At 34.1% G+C, this 27,407-nt stretch overlaps 1 protein-coding gene across 1 annotated transcript; it reads right to left on the reverse strand.

Annotated features, from left to right (window-relative positions):
• Window positions 1–7,870: 7,870 nt before the first annotated feature.
• Window positions 7,871–20,320, reverse strand: LOC110445751 (non-structural maintenance of chromosomes element 4 homolog A-like). The gene is made up of 10 exons (XM_021490526.1): window positions 20,167–20,320; window positions 18,338–18,418; window positions 17,609–17,739; window positions 15,723–15,850; window positions 15,095–15,203; window positions 14,450–14,543; window positions 13,460–13,551; window positions 12,678–12,726; window positions 11,404–11,495; window positions 7,871–10,857 (listed from the first exon to the last, which is right to left on the reverse strand). Exons 1-10 carry the CDS (start codon window positions 20,318–20,320, stop codon window positions 10,714–10,716), a joined length of 1,074 nt encoding a protein of 357 aa, XP_021346201.1. The 3' UTR covers window positions 7,871–10,713.
• Window positions 20,321–27,407: the final 7,087 nt, after the last annotated feature.

Raw genomic sequence — 27,407 nt, forward strand, 5'->3', positions numbered from 1 at the left:
AATAACACTTTATATGCATAGAATGAAAGCTGGTATGCTGGTTTTTAGAACTGAGTATCTGTGTCCTAAAGGTGCTACTTAAATCGTTTGATGTATTTGGTTTGCCGAGAGGATTTCTGAAATTTTGCACCGATTCATCTTTCATAATCAAAAGAATTGTCTTAAGGCAGATTTTTTATTATAATATGATTTCTGAAATGGCACATAATATGTTTGAAATGCTAAAAACGTGCAAAAAGAAAAGCCCCCACATTTTAAAGAATGTCTTTATCGACACACATGATAACACCAACACACAGTCTGAACAGTCAGACGATAGTCATTGCTAGGTTCCCAAAATATCTACAAATCATGGACGACATTTTGACTGCATTACATCTAATTATTCAATAATGGGGATGATGCATATTCATATGTTCTTGCCCGCGAAATAACAATGGCGGTTTAATGCTGGAGCATTCGACCGCGTCACTACCGTTGCAGTAGTGTGTCAATGCGCATACACAACGACCACAATAAATGAACGATGAAAAATGTTCGTACGACTACTCATATCAGATTAATTTATTTATTAAATAAAAGGTATCAAAAGCAAAAATAGTATTATCCAGTGTGAGTTTTCTACCTGTTCGTATGCATGTATATGTAAATTCACTAGAACTATGTTTGCCTAGCAACAATGGCTACCGTAATTACCGTAGTGTAGCAACCCACTCCGATTGTTTCTCCTTCATGCATCGTACAATATAGTGTATAGATTAGTACGCAGTTGGTAACGTGCTGATGCACTCAAACGAATAATCTGTTTCCATCCGCGTTAAAACCGTTATATACGCCACCAACATGAGGTTTAATCCTTAATTATTTAATTTTATTTAATTCAATTAAAAAAGTAGTTTGGTCTGGTAACAGGGCTTATACACCCATACATTCTGAGTATCATCTGCGACTTTTAAATTCTCGCGAACAAAATCATAATGAACTTAATGGTAATAAACCATGTAACACGAAATAGAAATAGCAGGATTATATTCAAAGTTTCAACGCCGAGAAGATTGACTCCGTGAAATAAAAGGATTGTACGGAAAATATTCATAACCAGATCTGTTTTGTCCGTCGTCCGAACTTAAAGCGCTGTTTGGTAATGAGTACAGTGTACCACCTATGCTGGTTATTGTTTCTCGTCATTCGACGATAAAAGCTCTGTGTATATTAATTATATAACTCTCTAACAATCGGGTCATTTTTCTTGTCGTGCAACGCTTAAGCGCTGTACATAACTATACATATACTTTTAAAATCAGGTTCCGAATTAATGAAACCATGATCACTCTCACAGAAACGGACTTTGTAATTAAACCAACGTTCTTGTAACTTTCCTTAATCATGTGACATGGTACATTGCCAACGGTACCGGTGTTCGGCTTTATGTCTATCCAAAACTCGTCCAAATCGTTGGCATTGTGTGATTCTTTATTGGGTATGGTCGAAAGATATCGAGCGAGTTTAAAAGTGGTGTGCAGCAAGAACCAGAGACAGGATGATAATGATTAAATCAAACTCGTGTTACCGCGTCAAGCTGACTAGGAGCTGAACGTGATCCTGGTCAGTATGGCGGTATATATAGTAAGTAGTTCGTCTTTCCCGAAATGGCCTCCATATTACGGAAGACGACCGACAGCATTTTACAGCTTTACTTCCCTTATCTGATAAATCTACTGCCATCAAATGTATAAATCGTCGCCTTTGTCGAACTGAAATAACATAGAACGGTGCTTGATAACGTTAGTCTAGACTGTTGAAAGTGCGTTTGGACGAAGAACATATCCAAGTAGAGATTATGTTGTATCTTTATATCTGTATCAAAGGTACCCTTCCAGCTTTAACATCATTTAACAGGTTATTAAAGATGCAAGCTTGCGATTTTAGGTCCAGGGGCCGGATACTTAAACGAATGTGTTCTTCACTTCCACTACGTCAACAACTGTAAATGTATACATACATTTGTTGTATTTGTTAATAAACACTCTATAACTGAACACAATACATCTCCAGCACACACTCATATTGTCATACACACCTGGGGATATATTAGGTATCTAATAGCCAGGTGGCATAGGACTTGTATAGTTAGCGCCCGACAAGGCAGCTCCTGCGAATTCCTCAAAACTTGTATAACCTAATTGTATTAATTGTATATCTATGTACTGTTAAGAGCTTTAGAGTGGCTTATGTTAGCTAGATAGGGCGCTATATCGAATGTTGCATATTATTATTATTATATAAGAAGTTGTTGCGAAAGCGTCGAAGTGATAATCGGAGGAAAGAGTGCACTTCCTTGCTTTCGTGACGGGGGATCTTGGGATTTTCTTTTTGTTCATGCTAGACATTAGATAATCGATAAATGATAATTGATAAAGATAACAAACGTTTTTATCATCAGAACGGAAGAAAACAACATTGAATTTCGATTTCTTAAGAATTNGATATTTTTTAATTGTATCAATTCATCCTCATAATCATGAATGGTTGTCTATGGTTACTGCATTAGCACCCGATATGTTAGGATGGCACAGGTATGAAACAGTTTTCCCTATCAGCGATGAGAGCACATTAAGGTCTGCAAGTTAAAGAAATATTGCAGCATCAGATCAGCTGGAGTGTACATTTTTGAAGAAAAAAAAACGAGCGTCTTGCAACGTGAATATATATGAAACCTGCAGGGTACTAATTAACGGGAAGTAGCGTTTCAAGACAATCAAACAGCAATTGTATTATATCCACAATCTGACATCAAAATGTACTATCGCAAATTCATAGTTAGATAACAAATGTGATCACAAGCTGAACTTTGACAGCGTTTTAGATCCATGGCTATAGACTCTGGGCTTTTAACAGAAAATGAAGGTATCTGCAAATAAGGACTACCTCAAAGACGATGATATCCGACAAAAATGTGGGACTCTATACGAAGAACCAAACACCGAACAAATACTACAGTTAAGGTTAGGGTTGCTCTTCATACTAGAAATCGTACATTAAAATAATTGTACATAGGTCAGTCTGTTACATTTGTATGTCCAGTATCCATGTCTTACATGTATAAGTTATATCATATTGTCATACAACAGCGACCCGACTCTGTAGTTAACTTAATTATAAATTAAATAGTATGATGAATTAGGACCATACAGACTGTAGTCCATATCGGCATTAGAATGGTATACTGAACAAAGAAAAGATACATCGTTGTATATATGAACAAAATCCCATGAGATTACCGAAATGTCAACGTTACTGTAATTCGAACTTAGAATCAATCTAGATCAAATTGGAACAAATAAAAAAGTATACACGGAGAACCTTAAAAAGTACAACAAAATAAGACACGGTGTCCCGAAAGGGTAAGCGTGTTCTACTTCACCGACAACACCCATGTTAGTCTAGGTTGAACCCGGGTAATGTAACGTCCTCATACCAAGAACCGGGACAGATTAAAACGGCATGCCACACTAATAAACATCATATACAAAACATTGACTTTCTTCTCTACAAAAAAAACCCCAACAACAATGAAATCATCTTGGCCACAATAAAACCTGCTTATCCTCTTTATAAAAACGTCATTTGAACTGAGGTAGGCAGGTTTGCAGAATGCATAAGTATGTAGTTTTTGCTGTCCATTATACAGTATCAATGTTTGTTTGATGTTTTCAGCTCGCTCCTTGTAAATTGGATGTAAAACATGCAATAAAGTTGATTTTATATTCTTCATTAGACTGCATTTTTGGAATCCCTGTATGAAGTCCTAACACTACAGTTGAAACAACCATTGGAATACTCTAGTAATGATTGGGGGCGAGTCAAATAGTTAAATTATCAAGGACCGCACTACAAGTTGATGTAGCTTATGTGATTATTTGATTATCCTAATGAACGCATTGTAAAACTATATACTTCACCCAGTAAACCTTGGATAACTCCACATGGATCAATATGCAAAGAAAACTTAGATATATAATAGATGTATATGTAGAATCTCTGCGATATAGATCAGCATGAACGGCGTTAGAAATCGAATGTCTACCCGCAGTTATCCAGTTTCCTTCGCACTGTTTATTTCAATCTGACCCGTTTGAAGAATCCGTATATGTATATGTAGGTGTCGATTTCGATTTTCTAATGTAGGTCTGCCGCGACGTCAAACCATTTAATCTAGTTGTGTTTCTTTAAGGAACAAAACATAGGGCTGTAAATCTGCGCTTAAATTTGCTCTCCAGACTAGAGAATTGGCAATATAAAGTACAATTCTAAGTTTACGTGAAATCGAGACAGCAGGCGTGACTGGTTTATGTAAGTCTTCTGTATGGTTAGTTCTGGCTATGTAGCTGGTCTGATCAAAGCCTCCAAATATCTATGTATGATAATTTCAGATGTTTTGCATCGTGATGTCTACATTTGTAGGTGTCTGGGAGTCAGCTTCGGACAAATATGCCATAGTTCGTTGCATTATATAGTGATTTATCGAACCAATTTCTTAACTGTTAAACAGACCAAATTTTTAAAAAAGAGTTTCAATATAGTTCAAAACATTTTTTTTTATCATTATTGCTATTTTACCTACGTATCTTGTTTTAGGTAAATGTATGTCGAATGCTTTTTTACGCCATCATGTATTGATACATAACAGACTACCACATATGGGTTAATGATTATGTTTTGGTTAAGGTAATTGGACCACGACGATTGTTTGTCTTCATAGTTTTATATTTACCACTCTGTAGCACTGCAACTATATAACCCTACCCAGAATACATTCATATCAGCTATGAATGCCATGGTCCACGTCATCATTATTATCACGTCATAATTGTAAACGTGGAAACATTTACCACCGAGTCATTCACAAGCATACATGATACACATACACGTATACAATGTATATTGCAACTAAATACTTTTCACTAATAATTTTATTTAAAAAAATATTCTTTTTTTTAATGTTCAATATATATACATGAAAGCATTAAAGAGCTTTCTGTTAGCATTTATACTCAACATGAATGTTGAGTTCGCATACTACCACCATGTGGAACAAATTTTTAATCTGAATCGCTAGCGCCTTCATTGAACTTATCACGCTCTAGTTGGCATTCATAATGACTATGAATGCTGGACAGAAAACAGTTTAATGTTTACAAAGGTTTTATTCCATTCAAATTTCATGTAAGATAAAACAAATCCGTTCTTATCGTGTCGAGGCAATGTGTGAATCGATATTGTACTGAACATGTACCACTGACTGGTACATCCATTACAATGCATAGAGAATGCAATACGTGTTGTGACACCATGACACAATTTGGTCAGGTGACCACTACAGTGACGTCAGCGATCAGACTAACAACACTAACATTGTTATTAGGAGAGTGAAATCACTAAATAAATTAAGGATCCCCGTCTCATTACTGTTTCTTCCTATATATACAGCAACCTCCCCTTAATTTCGTTTTTGATGTAACTGTAGTACAATTGAACCTGGACACTTCTGTTGATCGAGTATCCTGCTGATTTTTTTGTCTTGATTATTTTTCATAAAAGTTCCGCCAGATATCTTTTCAGAAATAGTTTATCAGAGTTATAACTATGCCAGATAAATAGTGGTACGGAGATCTTTACAAGGTAAACATGAAAAATGAATGTTTCGCAAATGGTATTAAAGTCGTAGAAATCGAATTACTATTTCCGACAAATCTAATAAAGCCCGACATTAAAGTTTCCCGACATTAAACCCTGTCGAACTGTATTAAGTTTACCAGCAATAGCACTGCGTGTTATAGGACCATAACGTCATTTACTAAAACATGCATTGCTTAAAAACATGTCCTCTTCCTATTGTAGCTGAATTGTCCTTTATACCAAATCAATTTCGTAAAGTTCACTGTTAGACATTCCGTGTGTTTGCCGAGATGAAATGTATTGTGTAGGACAGTATGAATGACAAATGTTTGAATGTACAAGAACTGATCACGTATTGATAAAACTACTCCCAATCACATATGTGCTCAAGCCCAATTTCTTCTATCAGTGATAAACTAATATATGTGTCCAAAAAAAATCACATTTTGCAGTGATTTTGGAGAATTTTGGAGAGACCTGTAGCCAAAATGCATTTCAATGTTTACTAACATTTTACTACCTTTTTATTTAATTCTGTCGCACGCTTTAGCGAGCTACAAGTAAGATGTATTGAGCACAGAATTCACAAGAACGAGAACAATTCATGAATAAGGGCCCAGTTTACATATTTTGCATCGTTTTTAATTACTTCCTTTTCAAATCGAATTCAGCTTGACAGCTATTTGTTGGAACTGTTGATTCGTATAGAAACAAGGAGTGAATCCGGTCCCAGCCAGCCATTGACATTGATGAATGAAGGAAATAGCATCAACACAACATCTGACATTTTACTGCCAGGTTCCAAACCTATCTTGGTCTTTTTCATGCTTCACGTCTTATATATGTATATATCTATATTCTGGAATTGTTTCGTTATTATTACAAGAATAAAACAGGGACGTACGTAAATACTTAAATAATAACCTCCTATAAATCTTCTTGGTCAACAAACTTATTAAAAACATATTTGGTTATTTTCATTCATGGCAATAAGCGTAATACACATCTGTAAAGCAGGCAGTACTTCTGGGCGCTTATTCATGAAACTGTTCTCATGCTCAAGCACGGATTTTGTGCTCAAACCAACTTTCTTGTAACTCGCTCAAATCATACCAAATGATCAAATTAGAGTCAAATGNCCCCTCTCGGAATTATTGACAAAATAAGATTATATTATTAATTTGTAACCGAAACAAGATATGAGGCTTGACCATAAAATCAGTGCTTGAGCATGAGGACTGTTTCATGAATAGGGGCCCAAAGGAAAATTCTAGGTATGTATGAATACCAACTAACTGGGGGTCTAGCTATTTGTAGGACTACTGCACCTTTGAGAACAAGACAGTCCGGTCTGGCATTATATAGTCACATTGTATCACCGAGACGACCAAATTTAATACGGGAAAGTTTTGCTTAATTATCAACACCAACTTTTTATGTTTATAGCAAAAATGTTAATACTTTTTTCATAAACAAAATATTAATAAACAATACACATGACTAGTTTACAACCTATCACAGGTTAATTACATAGATTACATGTATAATATATACAGGTCATTATGGCATCAAAGAATGGTAAAGAATATATCATATATACATTGCATAGACAACATGAACTACAGCATCATAGGCTATTTTACTCCAAAACACATGCAACAATTGAAACTTGAAAAACTAAAAACTTAAACAAAAGGCCCATGGGCCTTAACGGTCACCCGAGTATTTATTTTTGTTGTTGAATATGAAGTGGAGATAATGATGTCAATCATCCCTAACAATTTGAGAAAAAAAAGGTTAAGTATGACGTTAAGTTAAGTTTGTCAGGACCATGAGATCATTCCTAGACCGAGTTTCAGTTAAATCGGCCTATTAACTTGATTTTAATTTTGAAATAGTTTTTTAACATACTGGATTTTTAATCGGCCTGAAAAAAAGGACACTTTGTCAAGACCAAAAGTCGTTCATGCCTACCAAGTTTCAATTAAATCGGCTCAGTAAAACTTGACTTTTAGGTTTGAAATAAAAAAAAATCAAAATGGCAACCGCGGGGGCCATATTGGATTTCTGATCGACCCAAAAGATAACATGACTTACTGCTCAGGGAGATGTGAGTAACATTCCCATGAAGTATCAATGAAATCCCTTTGAAAGTATTTCAACTTAAGTTGAAAATGTAAAATGTTAACAGACGACGGACAACGGACGGTGGACGCAGACGGATAGCAATAGGTCACTTGAGCTAAAGCTCAGGTGACCTAAAAACCTGATATTAAAGAACTTTGTACAGCTTTCATAAAAATAAAATAGTGTGAAAACTCCAATATACAGGAATGTTGTAAAGATTCCAACATTCAAGAATGCTGTTACATGTAAAATTACTACAAACATGATGGTTGTTAAAAATACATGGAAGTGATGAACTTCTCAACATACAAAGATTTTGATTAACATTCATTTAATAAAACAAGTTTTACCCTCTAGCAAGAATAACACCAGTACTGGGATATACAAGAATGTTTATGACAACAAAATATCATGAATGCACACACATTGTTGGTATGACGGATTCCTTTTTATGCACATGTACAAATCTGTACACCAGCATTCAATACCACACTGACATATCAACATTTAAACAAAGGTTACGAGTCACCCTTTTAATCACACATGTACTTTTTTTGCAATGAAAGTAAGTTTTTCAAGAAACCTGACATTAAAAACTTTAGTAAGTTAAATTGTAGTAAAACGAGTTTAGATATTTTGGGTTCTCAAGCTAAATAATTAATTCTTGAACTTTTTATCTTTTATGTTTTTTTCATGTTCTTTTTCAATTTCTTACACAATTTGATCCCCGTAATAAATTGATTTTATTTATTGACAACAAAAACAGATCTATCAAATTTATAAATGAAACGTTACTGACCTACTAACTAACAGTGTAAGAGAGATAAGCCCTGAATCAGGCGGGAAGATAACTCTTCTACAAGTTCTGTGGAAGTTGATCATGAGCAATTATACATATGTTTAGGTACCCTCATTGCTGTTGAAGTTATAGACACATCTATTAAGATCAATCGTTTCTTCAGTAACAACATTTTCAATATAATCAACAATAAAATTATCAGGAAATACATTTTTCAAAAAGTTTTGGTTTTAGTTTGTGTTTTACGTCCTATTAACAGGTATGGTCATTTAAGGATGTGCCAGGTTTTGGCGGTGAAGGAAGTTCTGAAAAACCATTCACGACAAGAACCTGGCGACTGCCTCACAAAGGTCTCAAACCCACAACCCAGAGGTGTATGGCTAGCTGGTAGCAGAATGTCAGACGCCTTTAACTACTTGGCAACTGCAACCTCCTTTTTCAAAGATATTTAACCTCCTTTTTCAAAGATATTTTTTTTTTAATATTTCTTGTGGCAATTTTAACTTAAATTATTGCCATATCAGTCAAATTTGTTTTCAATGAAAACAATTCTATACCAAAGATTAGATCTCAAAACAATTAACACCTTTACATATGTAAATTGATTATTTTAAATATACATATTTATATTTGTAAATTTCAGTATCAAAACCCTTGATATCCAATCACAAAATAAAACTCTATATGTACGACACGTACATGTTACGATCAGCAAGTTACATCTTGTTATACTGTAGCAAGTTACATCTTGTTATACTGTAGCAAGAAAAATGTCAATATCCATAAAAAAGTTTACTGTTGCATATTAAATCATATTAATGTCTGAATTTAGAAAAACAATGAAATGTAGGTTAAAATAATAACATTATTACTCATTATGTTTAAATCATCAATAAGGGTGTGTTGTATGTATTACCAAGCATACAATCTATAGATTATTTACAGTTTAAAAGACAAGGCCAACTAGACAGTCATAAAATGTGGTTGATGAATAACACAAGGCCAATTTGACATAGGTATAACTAATGTCTTTTAACCAGGCACTGCTAGTGTATACCCTTAAATTAGGAAGCTTATCTGTTACTCATTTTCAATAAGAAACAAACATATTGTGTTACAAGACTCTCATTTTCTTCTAAAACAATTACAAAGTAACAATAGTTTAAGCTCATTTAAACAAACGTAGGTACAATGTATTAATTGGTAGTGGAAGTACAACTGCATACCTGTGTTACCAAGTGCATGTGTCAAAAGTTCTATATGTGTACATGTATTTGATGGCTGTTTTTTTTTAAACCTTTTTTTTTTGGTAACTTAAAAAACTTGCAGACACAAATTGTTTGCATTGATCGTATATTACAATAGCAATATGTTAAAGCTGACAGTGCAAGTTAAAAATCTTTTAATTGTGATTTTTTTTAAAAAGAAAAAAGAAAAAAAAGAAATCTGGTTTTGATTCTTCCCCATCTCTTCCGACTATCGTTTCGAAGGAAGTGTTGACATTTAAGTTTGTCTGTGCTTGGTAACGAGTATGGGTCTAGCTGGGTATAAAAAGCGCATTACCTGTCAAACTGGTTATCATTTGTTCAACATGTGCACAAGGTGACACTATGCTATATAATGAGAACACTTTCACAATGTTAAACTAACATTTTTTTATCGGATCAGTTGAATAAACCTTTTTTTTTTCAAATCGCAAATGAAATCTTTTTAACTTGCACTGCCAGCTTTAAGTAATGTGTATGCAGTATAAAGAGAGAATAACTAGAAGCCAACTGTTGTTAACTCATTTACCCCTGAAGACACGTTTGAACCCTTCCAATTCAAAGGTTCTAATAGTTCATTACAAAATTTCAGGGGTGAATGAGTTAATGGATTGATATTTTAGATTCAAGTGTCTCAGTTACATTCCAGAGTTAAAATAGCAAATACATATTTGTGTAAATGTCTAACTCAAATGTTCACATAAAGTGAATGATTCCTGGTGTTATTATTGATCTAACTGCATGTAATGTAAAAGGAAGTTTTTAATTGTCAACATGGGTTAAAAATGTTCATTTTGACAGGATATAAAACTGAACACATAAGATATGTTAAATAAGTTATTGTCAGCTGTGTCTGTCCAGTAGAGCTCCTGTAGGTGTGGGCTGCGCCTGTGATTTCTGAGGTGTTTGTTGGAGGACTTTCTTTGCATTAGCAGTGCTGCTCCGCGAAATAGCTGCCCTTTTCATACCAAATACTTCTACCAATTCCTGAAATTATGTCATCAGAATTAAGTCACAATTTGTTTTCCTCTAAACAAAACAAAGAAATAAAAAGTATGATAATATCCTTCCTGTAGATTCTTAATTTGGTAGACATTTTTGAAGAAACTACCCATACTCGCTATTCTCAGAAACACTCCTTAGTCCTATTTATTACTGCACACAGGAAATCTTTTTTCTGTGTCCAAAAGTTGCCTTTCAATGGTATCGGTCAGTTGGAACAACAGCGTAAATTGGATCAAAACCTTCAACGGTAAACTATATTCCAATTCCTCTATTAAAAAATGTGACTTTTCAAAGAATTCCCCGTAATTACAAATGGAAAAAAAAGGGTAAATTGCAGCAAACATTCCCCTGTTTACCGAACATTTCAACCATCTACAGTTTATCAAACATCTGTAAGATGGAGGCTTTACAGATCTGATAAACAAACAGGGTAGAATATCTCTGATCAATAAAATTTAATATGAAAATAGAATATCTTTCATGTTGCATAGGGGGAAAATCTTAGCTGAAACCTTTCTGGGGTGATACCTTCCAGTCTGCAGGTGTTATCGAGATGATCGTCTGGTGGTTCTTTTGTGCTATCATGGGTCTTTCACCTTCTTCCTCGTTTCTAATGGGCTCTAAATAGAAATTAAATATATTTAGTTTGCAGTTCTTGGATTTTTCTTTACATCATGTTCTGCCAACAGCAAAAATTCAGAAACAACATACAGTGAATGTAGTAAGCTCACAGATAATTGCTTCGAAACTGTACAGTTTTCAGTAGTGATTTTTTTTATTCAAACATATATGTTAAAATAGCAGGATCAACCATAGGCCTAACACACTAGCTTAAACACAAAAACTTGGTGTTGATGGAGATGCTAAAAAAGTCAATAGACCATGAAAGGTAGGTCACATCCAGCATTTGATGCATGGGTTGAGATGTACTACCTAAGATGCATCTATGGTCCAAGTTTGGTTGGTGTAGCACTTATACTTTCAGGGAAAATAACTTGAACAAAAAAGTTAATGTTGACGCCGCCGTCCCCAGAAAAGCAACACCTTAGTCTCGCTTTAGCTACTCCGTGGCAGTGAGACAAAAATAGTGTGATAAAATATTGCTGGACTTATTTGTCAACCCAAGTCTACCATGATAGATCATCACTTGACCACAGATCTCATAATGTTTATGATAGCACATCCCGAATCTGTCAATTACAAAGTGTAATACGTGACCAGAGTTTGGTCAAATTTGGCCATTGATGTGCTTCTAAGGCAATTATTAGGATAAGGGATGCATGCATAGCCTTCTTAATTGAATGAAAGAAGTCATGAAAGCTCACCCAAGAGTTTAAAGCTTTAGTTCAGAGAAGTGAGGGGAGTAACTGTTTTACTGTTAACTAATTGAGAAATACACTGACTTGCCAGAAGTGTTAACTGAACTCACTAATTAATCTTACACTACATGTAAAATCTATGTAATTTTCCATTTTTCAATGAACTTTAAAGTCAGAACGATATTTGATAGTGAAATTTAACTTAAAGTTTAACCACTGGTTTTCATGGAAGTACTTAGAAATTGATGCAGATCAAAATGAATGTATTAAATGGATAATGATAAAATCTATATGTACATGTATAGAGATAGATTGGGTAACAACATCAGAAGAATCAATTAGAGTAAAGTACTCTATAGTGTGTCAGGATACTTACAGCACATGGCTGTACATTTCTAATGTGTATAAAGAGCTAAATGATTTTCTACCAGAAGCAAAAACCTGTGTGTTGCCAGTAGTTATATGAAAATCTCTAACACTTACCAATCTGAGGTAGCTTATCATTATCAAGGGAAATCTTTGCAAAGCCTCTCTAAAAATATGAAAATAAAAAATTATGTTGCATTTCATTCCAGACCTGTTACAAATACATAATAATATAATAATGTATACAGTTTAATTAGAACCAGCTAACCATATGACTTTAACAAAGTGATAACCTCAATTGTTCATGTTTTGCTTAGAGTAGTCAGATTTTAAATTATGGTATTCCCCCAAGAATAATCCAATCACGCGCTGACAAATGTTCTGGCTTTTCCCCAATGTACACACTATGATACTGTTTGAAATTTTATATGTATTAAGTTTTCCAGATCGCATTCATTTTAACTTGTTTTAAGGTTCCAACACAACCCAACTCAACCTGTTAAGTCCACAGAGGCAGACTTCCAAACAAAATTCTAAAATGTACTTAATTATTTTGCAGATAGCGCACTGAACTTTAACTCATTCAACCCTGAAGTTTCTTAATGAACTATTTCAAACTTTAAACTGGAAGAGATCAAATGCATTTTCAGGGGTGAATGAGTTAATTGATAACAGATAACTGCATAATCAGTACCAAAATGTGAATGTTCCATCAGTCCAATTTCCACTATACTACTATCCGCATTAAATATCACAAATCAAATGTCATGTCAGTCAGTTTTCTACCATTCTCAATATTCATCACAATGTCATAAAACCTCCATATAAATGGTTCATGTCAGTTTGTAAATACATGTATTACAATAGAGATTCTACAAATCTACCTGTAAACATCTTACCGAAACTAAGAATGATGTGTGAAATATGTTCTCCACAGTGTGACCGAAGGAGTCGGGGTCAAGGACAAAGTCAAAATAACACAGGGGTTGACCTGCAACGCAAAGGAGAGACAGCAAGATGATTGTATTATGAAAACAAAACTGGAAGAATATATCATTATACTGTGGGGTTTTTTGGCAAATGTTGGTCCTTGAAAATAAACGTTTTTTGCACAATAAGGACAAGGACCAAACATAAAAAATAATTATTTAAGCTATCAGGACAATGTCAGTCAAACCCGACAAGTAATTGATTGACTCAAGTGAGACACTCAAGTAAGTAATCGACCTAATCAGGACAATGAGTAAGAAATGCAAATTGGTGATTTACTTACCGGTAATGAAGAAAATGAGCAATTATCACAAGCAAGTGATAGACTCAATTGAGACCATGAATAAGTATGACAAATCAGTGATGAAATTCATTCAGGACAATAAGAAAACATTTACTCAATCAAGACAATCAGTAAACATGATAATCAGTTGATTGACTCAATTATGACAATGAGGAAATATGACAATCAGTTGATTGACTCAATTATGACAATGAGTAAACATGACAATCAGTTGATTGACTCAATTATGACAATGAGTAAACAGGACAATCAGTTGATTGACTTAATTATGACAATGAGGAAACATGACAATAAGTTGATTGACTCAATTATGACAAGGAGTAAACATGACAATCAGTTGATTGTCTCCATTATGACAATGAGGAAACATGACAATCAGTTGATTGACTCAATTATGACAATGAGTATTTATGAAAATCAATTGACTCAAATGTTGTTAACATTGTTCTAAAGATCACAACATGTTGACAATAGAAACGATATATGTAGATTTATTGCTGAAGTCAGCAGATTAAGCCTCAAGTATTACACTCATATATTTAAAAATGTGTTTCTTGAAAACAGAAATTCCCTGAAATCAATATACAATACTTACAGCCTTCCATTTCATAAAAGTCCTGCAAATACTTGAGCACTCTGGCTATATGTTGTGACGTCCCCACATCACCTGCGTCATCAAAAGATTCCACCTAGAAGGTCAGTTAAAAAATAATGATGTCATTAGTCAACGAACAAAGCTTTCACAACTTCTAATTAGTTTAACCATGCAGAAATAAAAATCAACTGGATGTAATAAAGATACTTTTTAAAAACTTAATATTTAACTAAAAAACTTGACAGCACATGCGGGCCAGATGACATATCTTTCTACAGATTTGATTTAGATTCTTCCACAACTGTAATATGCATGCTCATGATACAATTTACATCCTAATAATGCAACCTGTCTGAAACCTGGTTATCTGAAGCTAATCATTATATATTTATGCACGCACATATACGCATATTAAATAATGTGGAACCGGAATATGTCTGTTGTTTAAATTTATTACATGTACTTTACTAAATGCGAGTACTGACTAATTCACCACTGAAATTTCATAATGAACTATTCCAACCTTTGAATTGGAAGAGTTCAAATGTGTCCTCAGGGGTGAATGAGTTAACATACTTTGTGAAATGAACATCACCGAGTCTGACACTATACAAATATTGAATCCATTGAACTTGTGATTTTCACCTTTTTCGGTACAGTGGCCTTTCCCGTCTCATTTTCTTTTTGCCTTCTGTCACATCGTATTATTGGATTCTTTTTACCTTCAAATTCCCCTCTCTGGAATGTCCCACTCCTAAATCATCAAGTTTACAAGTAAGGATTGCATAGTTTATCTCTTCAAAGAAATGCATCCTTAAAAGATGAAAAGTTTCATCAGCATTTTGTCATTTTAAGTAGTTTTCTTTTTTTAAATAAAATACATTTGTAAATATGGTGATTTGTATCTACTTTCTAAGAAACAAATTCTTTAACAGGCAACCATATTGATATACCAGACACATTTAAATTGCCTTATCCTACTTTATAAACCTTCACACCTTTCAGTTCTGCAGCAACCTTCCCAACTTTCAGTTCTGGAGCAATCTCCTATGGAGCATCCAATTGATTTATACAAATTTGTAAATATTTGTTTTCCCTTTCAAATAACCACTTGCCATTGGGTTGAAATCACACAGATGTCTTTCAAATACGTAAACTTGTATTAGGATTTACCTTTTTCACGTATATGTGAAGTTAAATGATAATGATTTGCTGAAAGTTCAAATAGTTAAAGATCTGAGTATATCAGCACTTTGGGTTACTTTTAACATACATGATGTGAAGTGGTGGGGATTTACAGAAGAGCTTCTGTGTAGACCTGCCGAGAGCAGCCCATCCGTTACCGGATATCCTAACAGATCCTGATGTCTCTCCGGGCCGCTGGCCACCAATGAATGTGACCTTTTCAAAATAAAATTAACAAGATTATAGATACGGCAAACAATACAGGTTCAGTGGATACATGGAAGTGTGTTGGCTGGACAAAATGTTAACTCCTAGTTAGTCTAAATACTTTTTTTAAATAGATGTGCAGCAGTGTTAATTATCATCTAAGCCTTATAAAACATATAATACTTTATGCATGGGCATATTACTGTATGGAAATTTTGATAGCATAGAATTAACACCTTTGTTTACAGGGTAATCTCCAAACAGTCATATTCTTAACCAATGAAAGTAGATGGATCAGCTGAATAATGGGGACAACTTTGTACATGTATATAAGGCTAAGGCCAAATAAAAATATACCTGCGTTTCCCGTTTCCCGACCGACCCTATTTTTTCTACACTGGCCCCCGTCTCTAGAATATTGAATTACAAAGATATTTTTTCAACTCAAAACAATTTTATCACTTGGATGTAGACTTGGATGTCTACATCCAAGTGATAAAATTGTTTTGAGTTAAAAAAAATCTGTAAATATAGTATAAATATAAATATACTTATTTTGTTGTTCAATAAATTTGAACTGGAGCAGTGGAAATCGAGAACAGAAAGTTTCAGTTTAATACAACAGAGAACTTAACACTGGTGACCATCAGTGGAGTTTGGATTACTAAAAACTAGTGTCCAGCTGTAGGGATAATTTAGAAATGTAACACTGGTGGTAGCACTACTGTAAATTATGGTTGTTATTCCATAAACATTTAGGTGGTTCAGATAATAATTTACTTCAATGTGTTGTTTAAGCCTGCTCAACACAAAAAAACGGTGAATGCATTTGTGGATTTATTTTACATGAATCAAAAATTATATATTTGGTGCCTTTCATTCTTTATTAAAACAATAACATATGTTTAACATTCACGGGGGTAATCAGGAGATTTTCTTCACCAGAAAAAAATATAAAACGAAAAAAAAAAAAAAAAGTTTTTCCTACCTACCTACCCAATTTTTTTGAAGCCGAAACAGGAAACAAACACATATTTTTATTTGGCCTAAATATGTTCGGTAAAACACTTGCTACATATATAGTGTTAGAATCTTATGAATGGTCACAGGATTGTCAAGGTTATTTTATATATATACCGTAGTTATAATTGTCTGTTTATATACAAACAATACAAGACTCATTGAAGATGAATATCATTTTTTATTACACTGTCCATTATATGAACATATAAGACAAATGTGTGCATTGGAAAACTATGTTGAAGCAAAATATATGTTAATAACTGGAAATGAAGATAAATTAAGAAATGTTGCTAAATTTGTATATTTAGCTTTTGAAGCAAGATCAAATTATATTATATCTGTGACATCACAAATTTAGTATTATTAAATCGGAAGTCAGTGCTATATATTAGTAAATTGTACGTTATAAGGTACTTTGCAGAAATTGTTTTTGATGTAAAAATTGTGTGAATATGGTTATTATGTACTGTGCAAATTGTAATATGGGCTAGTTGGCCTTGAAATACTTAATAAAATATCTTGAACTTGAACTTGAACTAGTTATAATTGTCTACTGATCATGACTGGCAAATATCTAACTCGGCTATAAAGTGTGTTGACTTCAAAGCAGAAACTGAACTGCATTATCCAGAAACCCTATTAGAATGTCTCTGCAGGAAAATTCTACATATTACAGGAAAAGAATTAATACAAAAATGTTCGGGTGCTTTTATTTCACATTTACATGTACATGAATACTCTTACCAGTTTCTCTGCAAACTCTTCAGGTATAAATTTGACAAAGTCTGTCTGAACAGCTTCTGCTGTCTGGCGACCATAATTTGATATGATTCGGACAGCCAATGAGTCTAGCACTCGCTCCGTTGATTTTTTTACTGTGTGATAAAAGGGAGCACAGAGTAAATACATGTAGGTGTATGGTCATGTGTGTGATAATGTGTCTACCAGCATTAGTTTATTGATTAAAGCCTAGCTATGGCACATGTAACATTTTATATCTATTTTTATAAAAGGAGTGTCACATAGTCTTATCAAATTATCAATATATAATATATAATTATGTAACTATTTTTTATGAATTGAATTGATTTATTTAGATCTAAGGGACCCCATTGGAATTAAGCCACAATATGGCGTTAAGGGTCATCCCGTGTAAGGGCCTAAATTAATCTAATCCAATCCAGTTTTAACACCTAACTAGTTTTATGGCATAAATAACTTATAAATAACATCTGTGATTAATAACATCTGTGATAATATATATATATTTATGTCCAATCCGCAAAATGTGATATACATGTATTATTTGCCTTTTACCTGAATAAATATTATTACTATCGGTAATAATTATTACTATCAAGTACTACTGTAGAGCAGAGAATGAGCCGTCTTTTCTATGTGTACTAATTGTTTAGTTCTAATTTTTGCAAGACGACTCCTAGGCCTTATGTTAGCTCCACTCAAAGGACATACCATTTTTATACAGCTCATCTGTCTCTGTGAGTGCCTCATCCAGTCTGTTTGAGCTTGGGCGTACAAAATCTTGTCTGTTTGCTAAAAATATAAAATAAATTATCAATACCATGCAATGTTACTATTCTGGACTGTAATGTTTAAAAAAATAAAGGGGATATATATATATATCACTATTTCAATTAGAAAAAGAATAAAAAAAGATCTCTAAGTACATTGTATTTCAAAATCAGTCAGGACTAGGACTGTAGGCCAATCATTAATTCCTGTAGGAACTCTATCTAAATCAAAGGTTTATATCATTATAAATCTCTGATTTAGATAGAGTTCCTACAGGAATTACCCAATCATCTGCATATTGATGGAGTCCCTGCATTTTTGGTTTATTCATTGGTTCATTGCAGGCGACATCGTTGTAAGCGTCTAGTTGCTTCTTGAGGTGCTTCTTAATACTGTCCACTTCACTTCCAGTTGCATTTAGAGGCATTTGAAGAGGACTTTATTTCTCAAAAACTAGTGAAAGTTATGTACATGTGCGGTTGGTGGTAACAAAAGTTGCATCCTGCTTTATATAAAATAAGGGTATTCAGTTATAAAATAGGACTGACAGGCCTGTATAGATCACAAGTCTCAAAAAAAATAGAGAGTTGTTTTACTATTTAGTATGGACAGTACACACCTTAATTGTGGTTAATTAGTTACGGACCTGTCAATGGGCTATACTAGGAAGTATAGATCTATATTAAAAGGTTTCATATCGGTTAAAAGATACTGGATTTAAATTAGACATTAGAGAAGCCTGTATGTGTTACCCCAGCTAGTTAGTAAAAGCTTGGTTCAAACTTGTTGGGGTGATTTATCCAGTGTTTATTTAAGCTGGTCTTAAAGGAAAACAGGGATGGGACATTTACCACTTGATCAGAGAGACCATTCCATTTGCATCCTAAAGAAAAAAGAAGACTACAACTTGCAGTTTGAAATAACTACCTCATCTTTATTTGTTATGGAGATATCTCTATCTAAAAAAAAAAACAATTGAAAGAGGAGATAAACGTTTCAGACTAGAGTAGAACTAGCTTCTAGTGTTGTCTTGCATAAATTTGTGAGTGTTGATTTAGAAAAGAAAACAAACTGATAAAAAGTAAATCTAGACGTCTTGAGCTAATCTTGCTAATGAAAATATGCAGGTAATACTAACGAAAGAACAATAAGGAAAACCCTGCACCATCATATGACAGCAAGCATATCGACTATTAGTTATTTCAAACTGCAAGTTGTAATCAACACCATGATCTGTAATCAACACTACACACACGCAGAACAAGAACACGCCTTATTCTTCTCTACAAAATAATAAACCAACAAGTAGCAATACACACTAACAATCTCATCCCGGCAGACACACGTCAAGGATACGACCGTAGTTACAGACATATATCTACACATCCAACGACACATACAGACACTCATTCTTTCCATACACCATATAATTCAATGGAATCTCCTTCCCAGGTTGGGCACAACGGCGCATATATGGGTAATAATCCTGCATTTGGGTAACGTCTTTGTATGTTATGGTTGAATGCACTTCAAATCTACTTTCACTATCCTATATAAAAAAATCAAAATAGTGTACATGCACCACGTGTACACTGTACATAATTAACGCACAATGGCACAACGACCCTACTTCCGTAATCGTCGGTATCGACGGAGGAAGTCTAACAGATGAAGAAGATGAAGACTGCGTGCACACGTGATCTCAATGTTTACAAAACAAGTCTGAGAGCGCAGCCCTGCTCGATCACTTAGGCTAACGGATCACCTACTTTTTAAATCATCAATGAGAACCCTGTATCCTTCTCGAATCCTTTTTCTTTCTTCTTTAGATTGCTGTATGTTAAACTGGCCATGCTGAAACTCATATTGGTTTGAACTATCATCTTCTCCCGTGCCTTCTATTACCACTTCATTCCCCGCCATCTTTTTAAGTTAATTGGGTTTATTAGAGTTATCTCCCGTCTACCAGTGGGTGGAGCTAGTGGATTAACCAACTAATTATATTTATACGTGATAATATATAAAATACGAAAAAAATGAAGTTTAATTACATTTATATCTATAGGCAAAATATGGATAATGAGTAAGGTTTTGTACCAAATTAAAGAGTCAAGTAAATTTAAGTTATATTGATATTATATGGTTGTTATTATATATGATATGAAATTGTAGATAAAGACATAAAATACAGCATGTGGAACGATGTTTTGATTGATAAATTTAACAAAATATGGTTGTTATTATATGGTGAAATGTTAGGCCCCTATTTTGTTTTAAGTCTTGTTTATTTTTAGTTGGGGGTGNGGGGGGGGGATGGGGACAAAATAGGCCAGTAGTCACAGAATGAAGTCAAACCAATTTAACCTTACATACATGGCACTACATGTACAGTTATCAGTCCTAGAACCATTTCTTTGCTTTTATATATACTTGATTTTGGAGAACAACTTACTTCTAATGTTTGATAACGATTCACTCTTTTGGCTAACTAATTGTGAATCACATTTAATCTAGATAAAACCATAGGTCTAGGTATTTTCAAGAATTAAGCAAACAAATTATTTACATACTTATATTGTATCAACTTACATTGTATCAAGCACAGATCGGTGGTAGTTGTTTGGACGTCGGAATCAGGGATATTAATTTGACTTTTGGTTTAATTTTGAATATCAAGCTGCGAATTCTTTTTTGAATGTTCTGGTTTTGTCCATTGTCTGACGTAGTCTTCCACAAATTCCATCAGCGTCTTAAAATTCACATTCCAATGACGTTCTAGATAATTTTGCCCATTTATAAAAAGTTATCGCACGTAGCTTTACATTAAAGGAAAAGTTTACATCGCCAGTTACAACGCTTCCAGCCTGACCATAGGTCATTACTCGGTCATTACATCCCTTTTCCCCTGAAATTGGTCAGAATGGAATATCCCAACTTGTCTGTATCCACTTGTAATATTGATATGGGAAACATACCGTATTTACCTTATGAATACAGGACACTAAACAATGATGGTTTTTGCTTGCTTTTCATTAAAATAATCACTGTCGAGGTAATTCTTTTCTGAGCATCTGAAAAACGCTTTGTCTCTAGGCCTCTATAAAACGTTCCCGTTGTATTGCTCAAAACACTATGTCGATTTCCCAATTTCACCACTTTTAAAAAAGCACGGGAAAATGACGTATTAATTAGAAAGATTCTAGCCCAATTCACAGTAGTTTACCTGTATTTTACCTGTGTTTTATCTTTGGTTACCTGTGTCATTTCAGGTTTCTTGGCTGGCATCTGTAAATGTTTAATACATGTAATTATAAGATATCATAAAATCTTCGGGTTCTTAATGAAATCTAAAAATTAAAGCCATTCTTTGATTATCTTAATTGCATCACAATGTTTTGATTGTGGCGATGTCAATAAATGTCTAATTATTAATATACCGTCGTATTATATTAATGTGTTCTTTTTATCACAGTGCATGGTGGCGATGTTGATATGAAGCTAACTAATACTTAAAACGCTAAGTAAGAAATGAAATCTGGCTGTAACGTGGTATTTACAGTCTATTGTATTCAATTCAAAAGATGTATTCCCAAATGATGGAATGCGCATGCACTGAAACCGAGACAATCGACCTTATGAGGATCGCTATCGCAGCAACACATCTCGTTCATTAGAATAAATCCCATAAAATGTGCTGTACGAATACTGTGATAAAAATGTATTGTTCATAATAACAATAACTTCAATAACGTTGAGTAGCAAACGCAATGTTGTACTTGACGTCTTACATTCCATGTAGGTAATGTATGTTGATTTCTGTTTGTTTGGGGTTTAACGTCCTCGAGGCAGTGCTCAATCTACTATAAGTTTGCATGGGTCTTTTTTCACTGTATGGTTAAATGATATGGGTCCCACCATGTTAAATTTCAGAATTTTCAGAAATGTCATGGGCTAAATCGAAATTTTATGGGTACATGAACCAGGACTCGTATGCAAAACTGGCTACTCTGTATGACAAATTTTCGCAAGAAATACGTAGAACGGAAGCAACTATTTGAAAACTTTACTTGTATATTGGGAAAGCAAAACTAAGGAATTATTTGATGGCACCATATGCTTGTTTTCCTAATTCATGACTCATCAGTGGTAATAAAGTTGAAGGGAATGAAAACTGTATGCACTAAGTGCTTCGAAACCTATGTAGAATGCACCGAAAAGGGACCGGTGCCCTATAAGACCGTTGGGAGGCATGGTAATCTAGTGGCAGGACGCGGGGCTCGTTACCGAAGGGTTGCAGGTTCGAGCCACGGCACGGCACTGTGTTGTATCTGTAAACAAGATACCCTTTTCTGCTTTTTCCAGTCTACTCAGCTGTAAATGAGTACGTGGTTGGGCAGTGCTAGAATTGTTGAATGTTAGCTGTGAGTGCCGAAATGGCAGCACCGGCTGTGATGCTCCCCAGGGAGCTGAGAAAGATATTGGCTGGTTGCAAAGGCCCTATATAACCACGGATAATAATTTGAGAACCGCTTTGAGACGACCTACGAACTAGGTTGTGATAAAGCGGTATATAAGAACCTCGAATTGTTGTTATTATTATTATTATAACGTTATAAATTTACAACTTTAATTAAGTTATAACAGGTTATTCAGCCTTAACTAGTATTGTATGCAAATCTTGACAAAGTAAATTCCATCTACACGGCTTCGACCATCATCGGCCCTGACAGTTCACCAGCAAGATCTCAAAAAATACAACAACAACAACAACAACAAAACGAAATATTAATGTAAATGTAGATTTGATTTTATATTCTTAATGTGTTTGATGCTTATCTTGACCGGGTTTTCAAATTGAAATACAAGTATAAGTGTTTAGTACATGTAGATTTATCGTGGATTGTGTGATTTAACACACGTAAATATATTGCTATATTAGACAGTTACTATGTAGTGACGATTCTATCTTTATATCATGTGAATAATAACGATACGCAAGTGTACGTGTACCTGTAATGACAGTCTGTATTAGATAATATTCAAAATAGGTAGTAATGGTTATATCACGTGTAAATATTCTGTTGAATTAAACTATGCATTTAAGTATATATTTCATTATGAAGCATTTCTATTGATCAATGATGATGTAGGCCTCACGATATAATGACGAAATATATAGCAGCCATGCACCTTTCGAATGTCGTAGAAGTGAACCGGATAGTACAGGGATGCCAGTGACGTTTTGCGGATTTCGGACAAACACAAGAACAAGACAAAGCTTCAGACGACGAGGATGACGAGTTTGTATAACATATTGTTTGCTCCACATAAGAGTACCGTGCTAAACTGTTATGCGAAGTTCTTTTTACACATCCAATACCATTTTCTATGTGACGTTTCGATGACCAGTACGATATATACACTGTCACCTTCATCAGACAATGACCAATGAAGCGTATGCACACAAAGGTGTAAAATATGTACGAGTTGTCCACAAAATCAATGTCGATTTCGGCTACGCTGGAAACGTATGTTCAATTGTTGGTTTATGTACCGAAATGACTCATTTTCATCGTAACGTCACATAGAACATTGTATTGGTTGTGTAAAAAGAACTTCTCATAGTCCATACTTACCAACATGAAATAACTGTTTATAAATGTGCTAAACTGTTCTTCTGCAAACCTCCCGTCTGCACGGACTGATAGACAGCTCGCCAGTAGATGAAAAACTACAAAATATTTGCTTGTGTAAATAACATTTGTAAACAATCGAATAGTGACTTGTTTACTATTTGATCAAACATGTAAGATGCCGTATACTTGATTTTAGTACTGTTTCTGGACTCCGAGGTTAGTTTTTATTACTTGTAGTGTATTAATGTATTTTTAAGAAGATACATAATTATATATTTCATTTCAAGTATGACACGGTATTCAAGAGTAATCGAAAAAGTTCATACAGGCTGTTACCTGATATTGTTTCATTTATACTATAAATGTATTGATCGTCTAGCTTTTATTTCCATTTTTCATCAATATAAAATGTCCAAGTTTTAGTTTTATTTCTTTACTGTGATTAAGTGCACTTTTACGAGATGAGTGTTACCTGTCGATTCTACATCGCCGTGCTTTATCTGATTTGTTGCTTGTATTTCCATATATTTAAAATCCAATGGCAATATAAGTCCATTTACCACAATAACAAATACATCTTAATAAAGGAAAATGTATGACTTATACAAAAGTGAATAATAATAATAAATCAGAAAACACATACATCTCAAATGACAATTTAATTGCTCATTTTTATAAATCTATATATTTTAGCACTTTTATGATACATGTATTCATATAAAGTGTTTTCCTTTATTGTAATTTTTTCACAAAAGTTCCAGATTTTCCACGGGGAACCACTCTAACTATGAAAAACCTATTATTATTATTATCATATATTAGTACATTAATATTGATTTACGTTTATTTCGTACGTTTCCATACACTTTTCGTAAATACTAATGACATGTATACATCATTCCAATGTGGCTTTTATAGATAAAATCTTTTGTCTCATATTTATTTTCTAGGATTATATTTTTTTTTTAAAACATCGAACCCAGTTTTCCAGAGCATTTTTTTTGAGATGAAATAGTTTGTTGCATGGTTATTTTTTAGGATTGGAATTCCGAAAGTCTTCTTTTATCATATCCAGTAATCCAGAATACATGTTTTTTGTGAGATGAATTTAACTGTTTGTTGCATAGTTATTTTCAAGGACTGGAATTCTAAAAGTCTCCTTTTTAGCGAATCCAGTTCCGGCATATTCTTTTTGTGAGAAGAAATAGTTTGTTGCATATTTATTTTCTAGGACTTGAATTCTAAAAGTCTTTTTTTATCGAATCCAGTATTGCAGATGATTGCTTTTTTCAAAGCATATATACGATACAATCACGTCCAGCATACCTTATACTTAAATTGTGCGGTCTTTACTTGTATCATCAACATACCAGACCACATTGTCTTTTACGTCGATTCTTCATTAAAACCAAAACACCCATAGAACCTCCGAATAAGCAAGATGGACGTTACTTGAAACAACCGTTGACTTTCGCCCTTGAAGAAGGCCAGGAGGCCGAATTATTGAGACTTAGAGTGCCTTTTGTATCTTTTTTTCCCTTTGGAAATCATCTGTTGTTTATTATATTCCGTCTTTGCGTATTGCAGAGTTATTTTCTCTAGGGAGCAAGTATTTATTGTTACGTCATTGGTTTGTGCGAGAAAATGACGTCGTTTTCTCAAAAATTGATGACGTTACTCTCACAAACAAGTGACGTAACAATCAATACCTGATCCCAAGAGAAGATAACTCTGCAATACGCAAAGAAACAATAGAGTACATTTTAGCATTTATAAACATTTCCTTGTAATCTTGCTAGTGGTCTATCAATTGGATATGCATGTACTTTTAACATAACATATATACAGCTGTCACAGCCGAACCAAAGCAATTAAAGCTCCGTAAGTGTTTGTAAATTGGGACAGTGAAAATCTAATATATTCTGAGATCGTATATTAACGGAAAGTGGTAATAGGGCGTCATTACAGAAATACGCGAAGCATGGATGACAATGAAAACATCCAGTTCCTGCAATTTCAGTCAGGAAACCATAATGCCGACATGGAGACTAACATAAATGCTACACCTAGCAATACAGTCAAACAGCAAGAAGACATCAATGGAATTGAAATTGGTGCTGATGTCCGAACTAATATAATGTGTTGGAACATTGAAGGTGTAATGGCCGGCACGCCATACCTTCTAAAATGCCTTGAAGAACATAATATTGATATATGTGGTCTGTCTGAACATTGGGTAAGAGAATATAACCTGTCCTTTTTTGATACTTTTTCTCATTGCGGCTACTCAAGTATAGTAAAACCTGTCCATGAGATAGACCCATTCCGCTATAAATGCAACATTAGAGGGGGTGTTTGTATTCTTTACAAATCTTGTCTAAATGTTCAAGAGATTGTTACTGATAGTCCTCGGATTGTAGGTGCTGAAATTCAAGAGTCTGATAGTAACTATATTTTTGTCTTTTCTGCATACATGCCAGCATCATCAAGGCACTTCGATGTTTTTAAGGAAACCCTAGACATATTAGAATCTCTTGTGGCCGTGTACTCGGAGAAAGGGAAGGTTATCATCATAGGTGATTTAAATGTAAAAATTAGTGGTCCACGTTATCATTTCTTACATAATGAAAGATCAGCTTTGTTCAAGATGTTTTTAAAGAGAAATAATTTACTCTCGGTAAACGTACAGACTGAATGTAAAGGTCCTAAATATACATTTTGCCCTGTCACTGGGAACTGTACAATGATTGACCATATCCTTGTCGAAAGTAGGATAGTAGATTTAGTAGAATGGTCTGAAGTCCTGGATGAATGTGAAGTTAATACTTCAGAACACCTTCCTGTTTTGTGTTCTGTGGGGACTCCTAAGATCCAATCCAAACAATGTAATGATGAATTTGTGAGGTATAACTGGCGTAAAGCTGTAAATAGTGGTCAAATACAAAGCTACAAATACATTGTTGATATTTACCTCAGTTCAGTAGCTTTTCCTCAAAATATCACGTCGACCCTAGAAATTGATACATATTATGAGGCTCTAAAATCTGTTTTGCTAAATGCATCAAAACGCTGCATTCAGAAATGTAAATTTCAGAGACATCTAAAACCATATTGGAATGATGAGTTGACAAATGTTCACCATCTGATGGTTAGTAAAAGGAAATTGTGGAAAGACAACGGCCAATGTAGAGGTAATGATGTTTATTTTTTAGACTATAAGTCATGTAAGAATGTTTTTAGAAAGAAGCTTAGAAATGCTTTTAACGAGTATATGAGACTTCAATTTGAAGAAATTGATCAATCAGGTGAAGTTGACCAAGTATTGTTCTGGCAACTATATAAAAGTAAATCACATAAACCCAAGTTGAAACAAA

The sequence above is a fragment of the Mizuhopecten yessoensis genome, unplaced genomic scaffold (assembly GCF_002113885.1).
Source record: "Mizuhopecten yessoensis strain PY_sf001 unplaced genomic scaffold, ASM211388v2 scaffold259, whole genome shotgun sequence".
NCBI classification, from domain to species: Eukaryota; Metazoa; Mollusca; class Bivalvia; order Pectinida; family Pectinidae; genus Mizuhopecten; species Mizuhopecten yessoensis.

What these genes read in the sequence shown, in the direction of transcription:
- LOC110445751 (XM_021490526.1), bottom strand. Translation starts at nt 20,320, where the DNA reads ATGGCGGGGAATGAAGTGGTAATAGAAGGCACGGGAGAAGATGATAGT. An exon ending in TCTCATTGATGATTTAAAAA is followed by an intron (nt 18,419 to 20,166) that starts GTAGGTGATCCG and finishes TTATATTTTTAG; the next exon opens with CAAACAGACAAGATTTTGTA. An exon ending in TCCCCACCACTTCACATCAT is followed by an intron (nt 15,204 to 15,722) that starts GTATGTTAAAAG and finishes TTGATGATTTAG; the next exon opens with GAGTGGGACATTCCAGAGAG.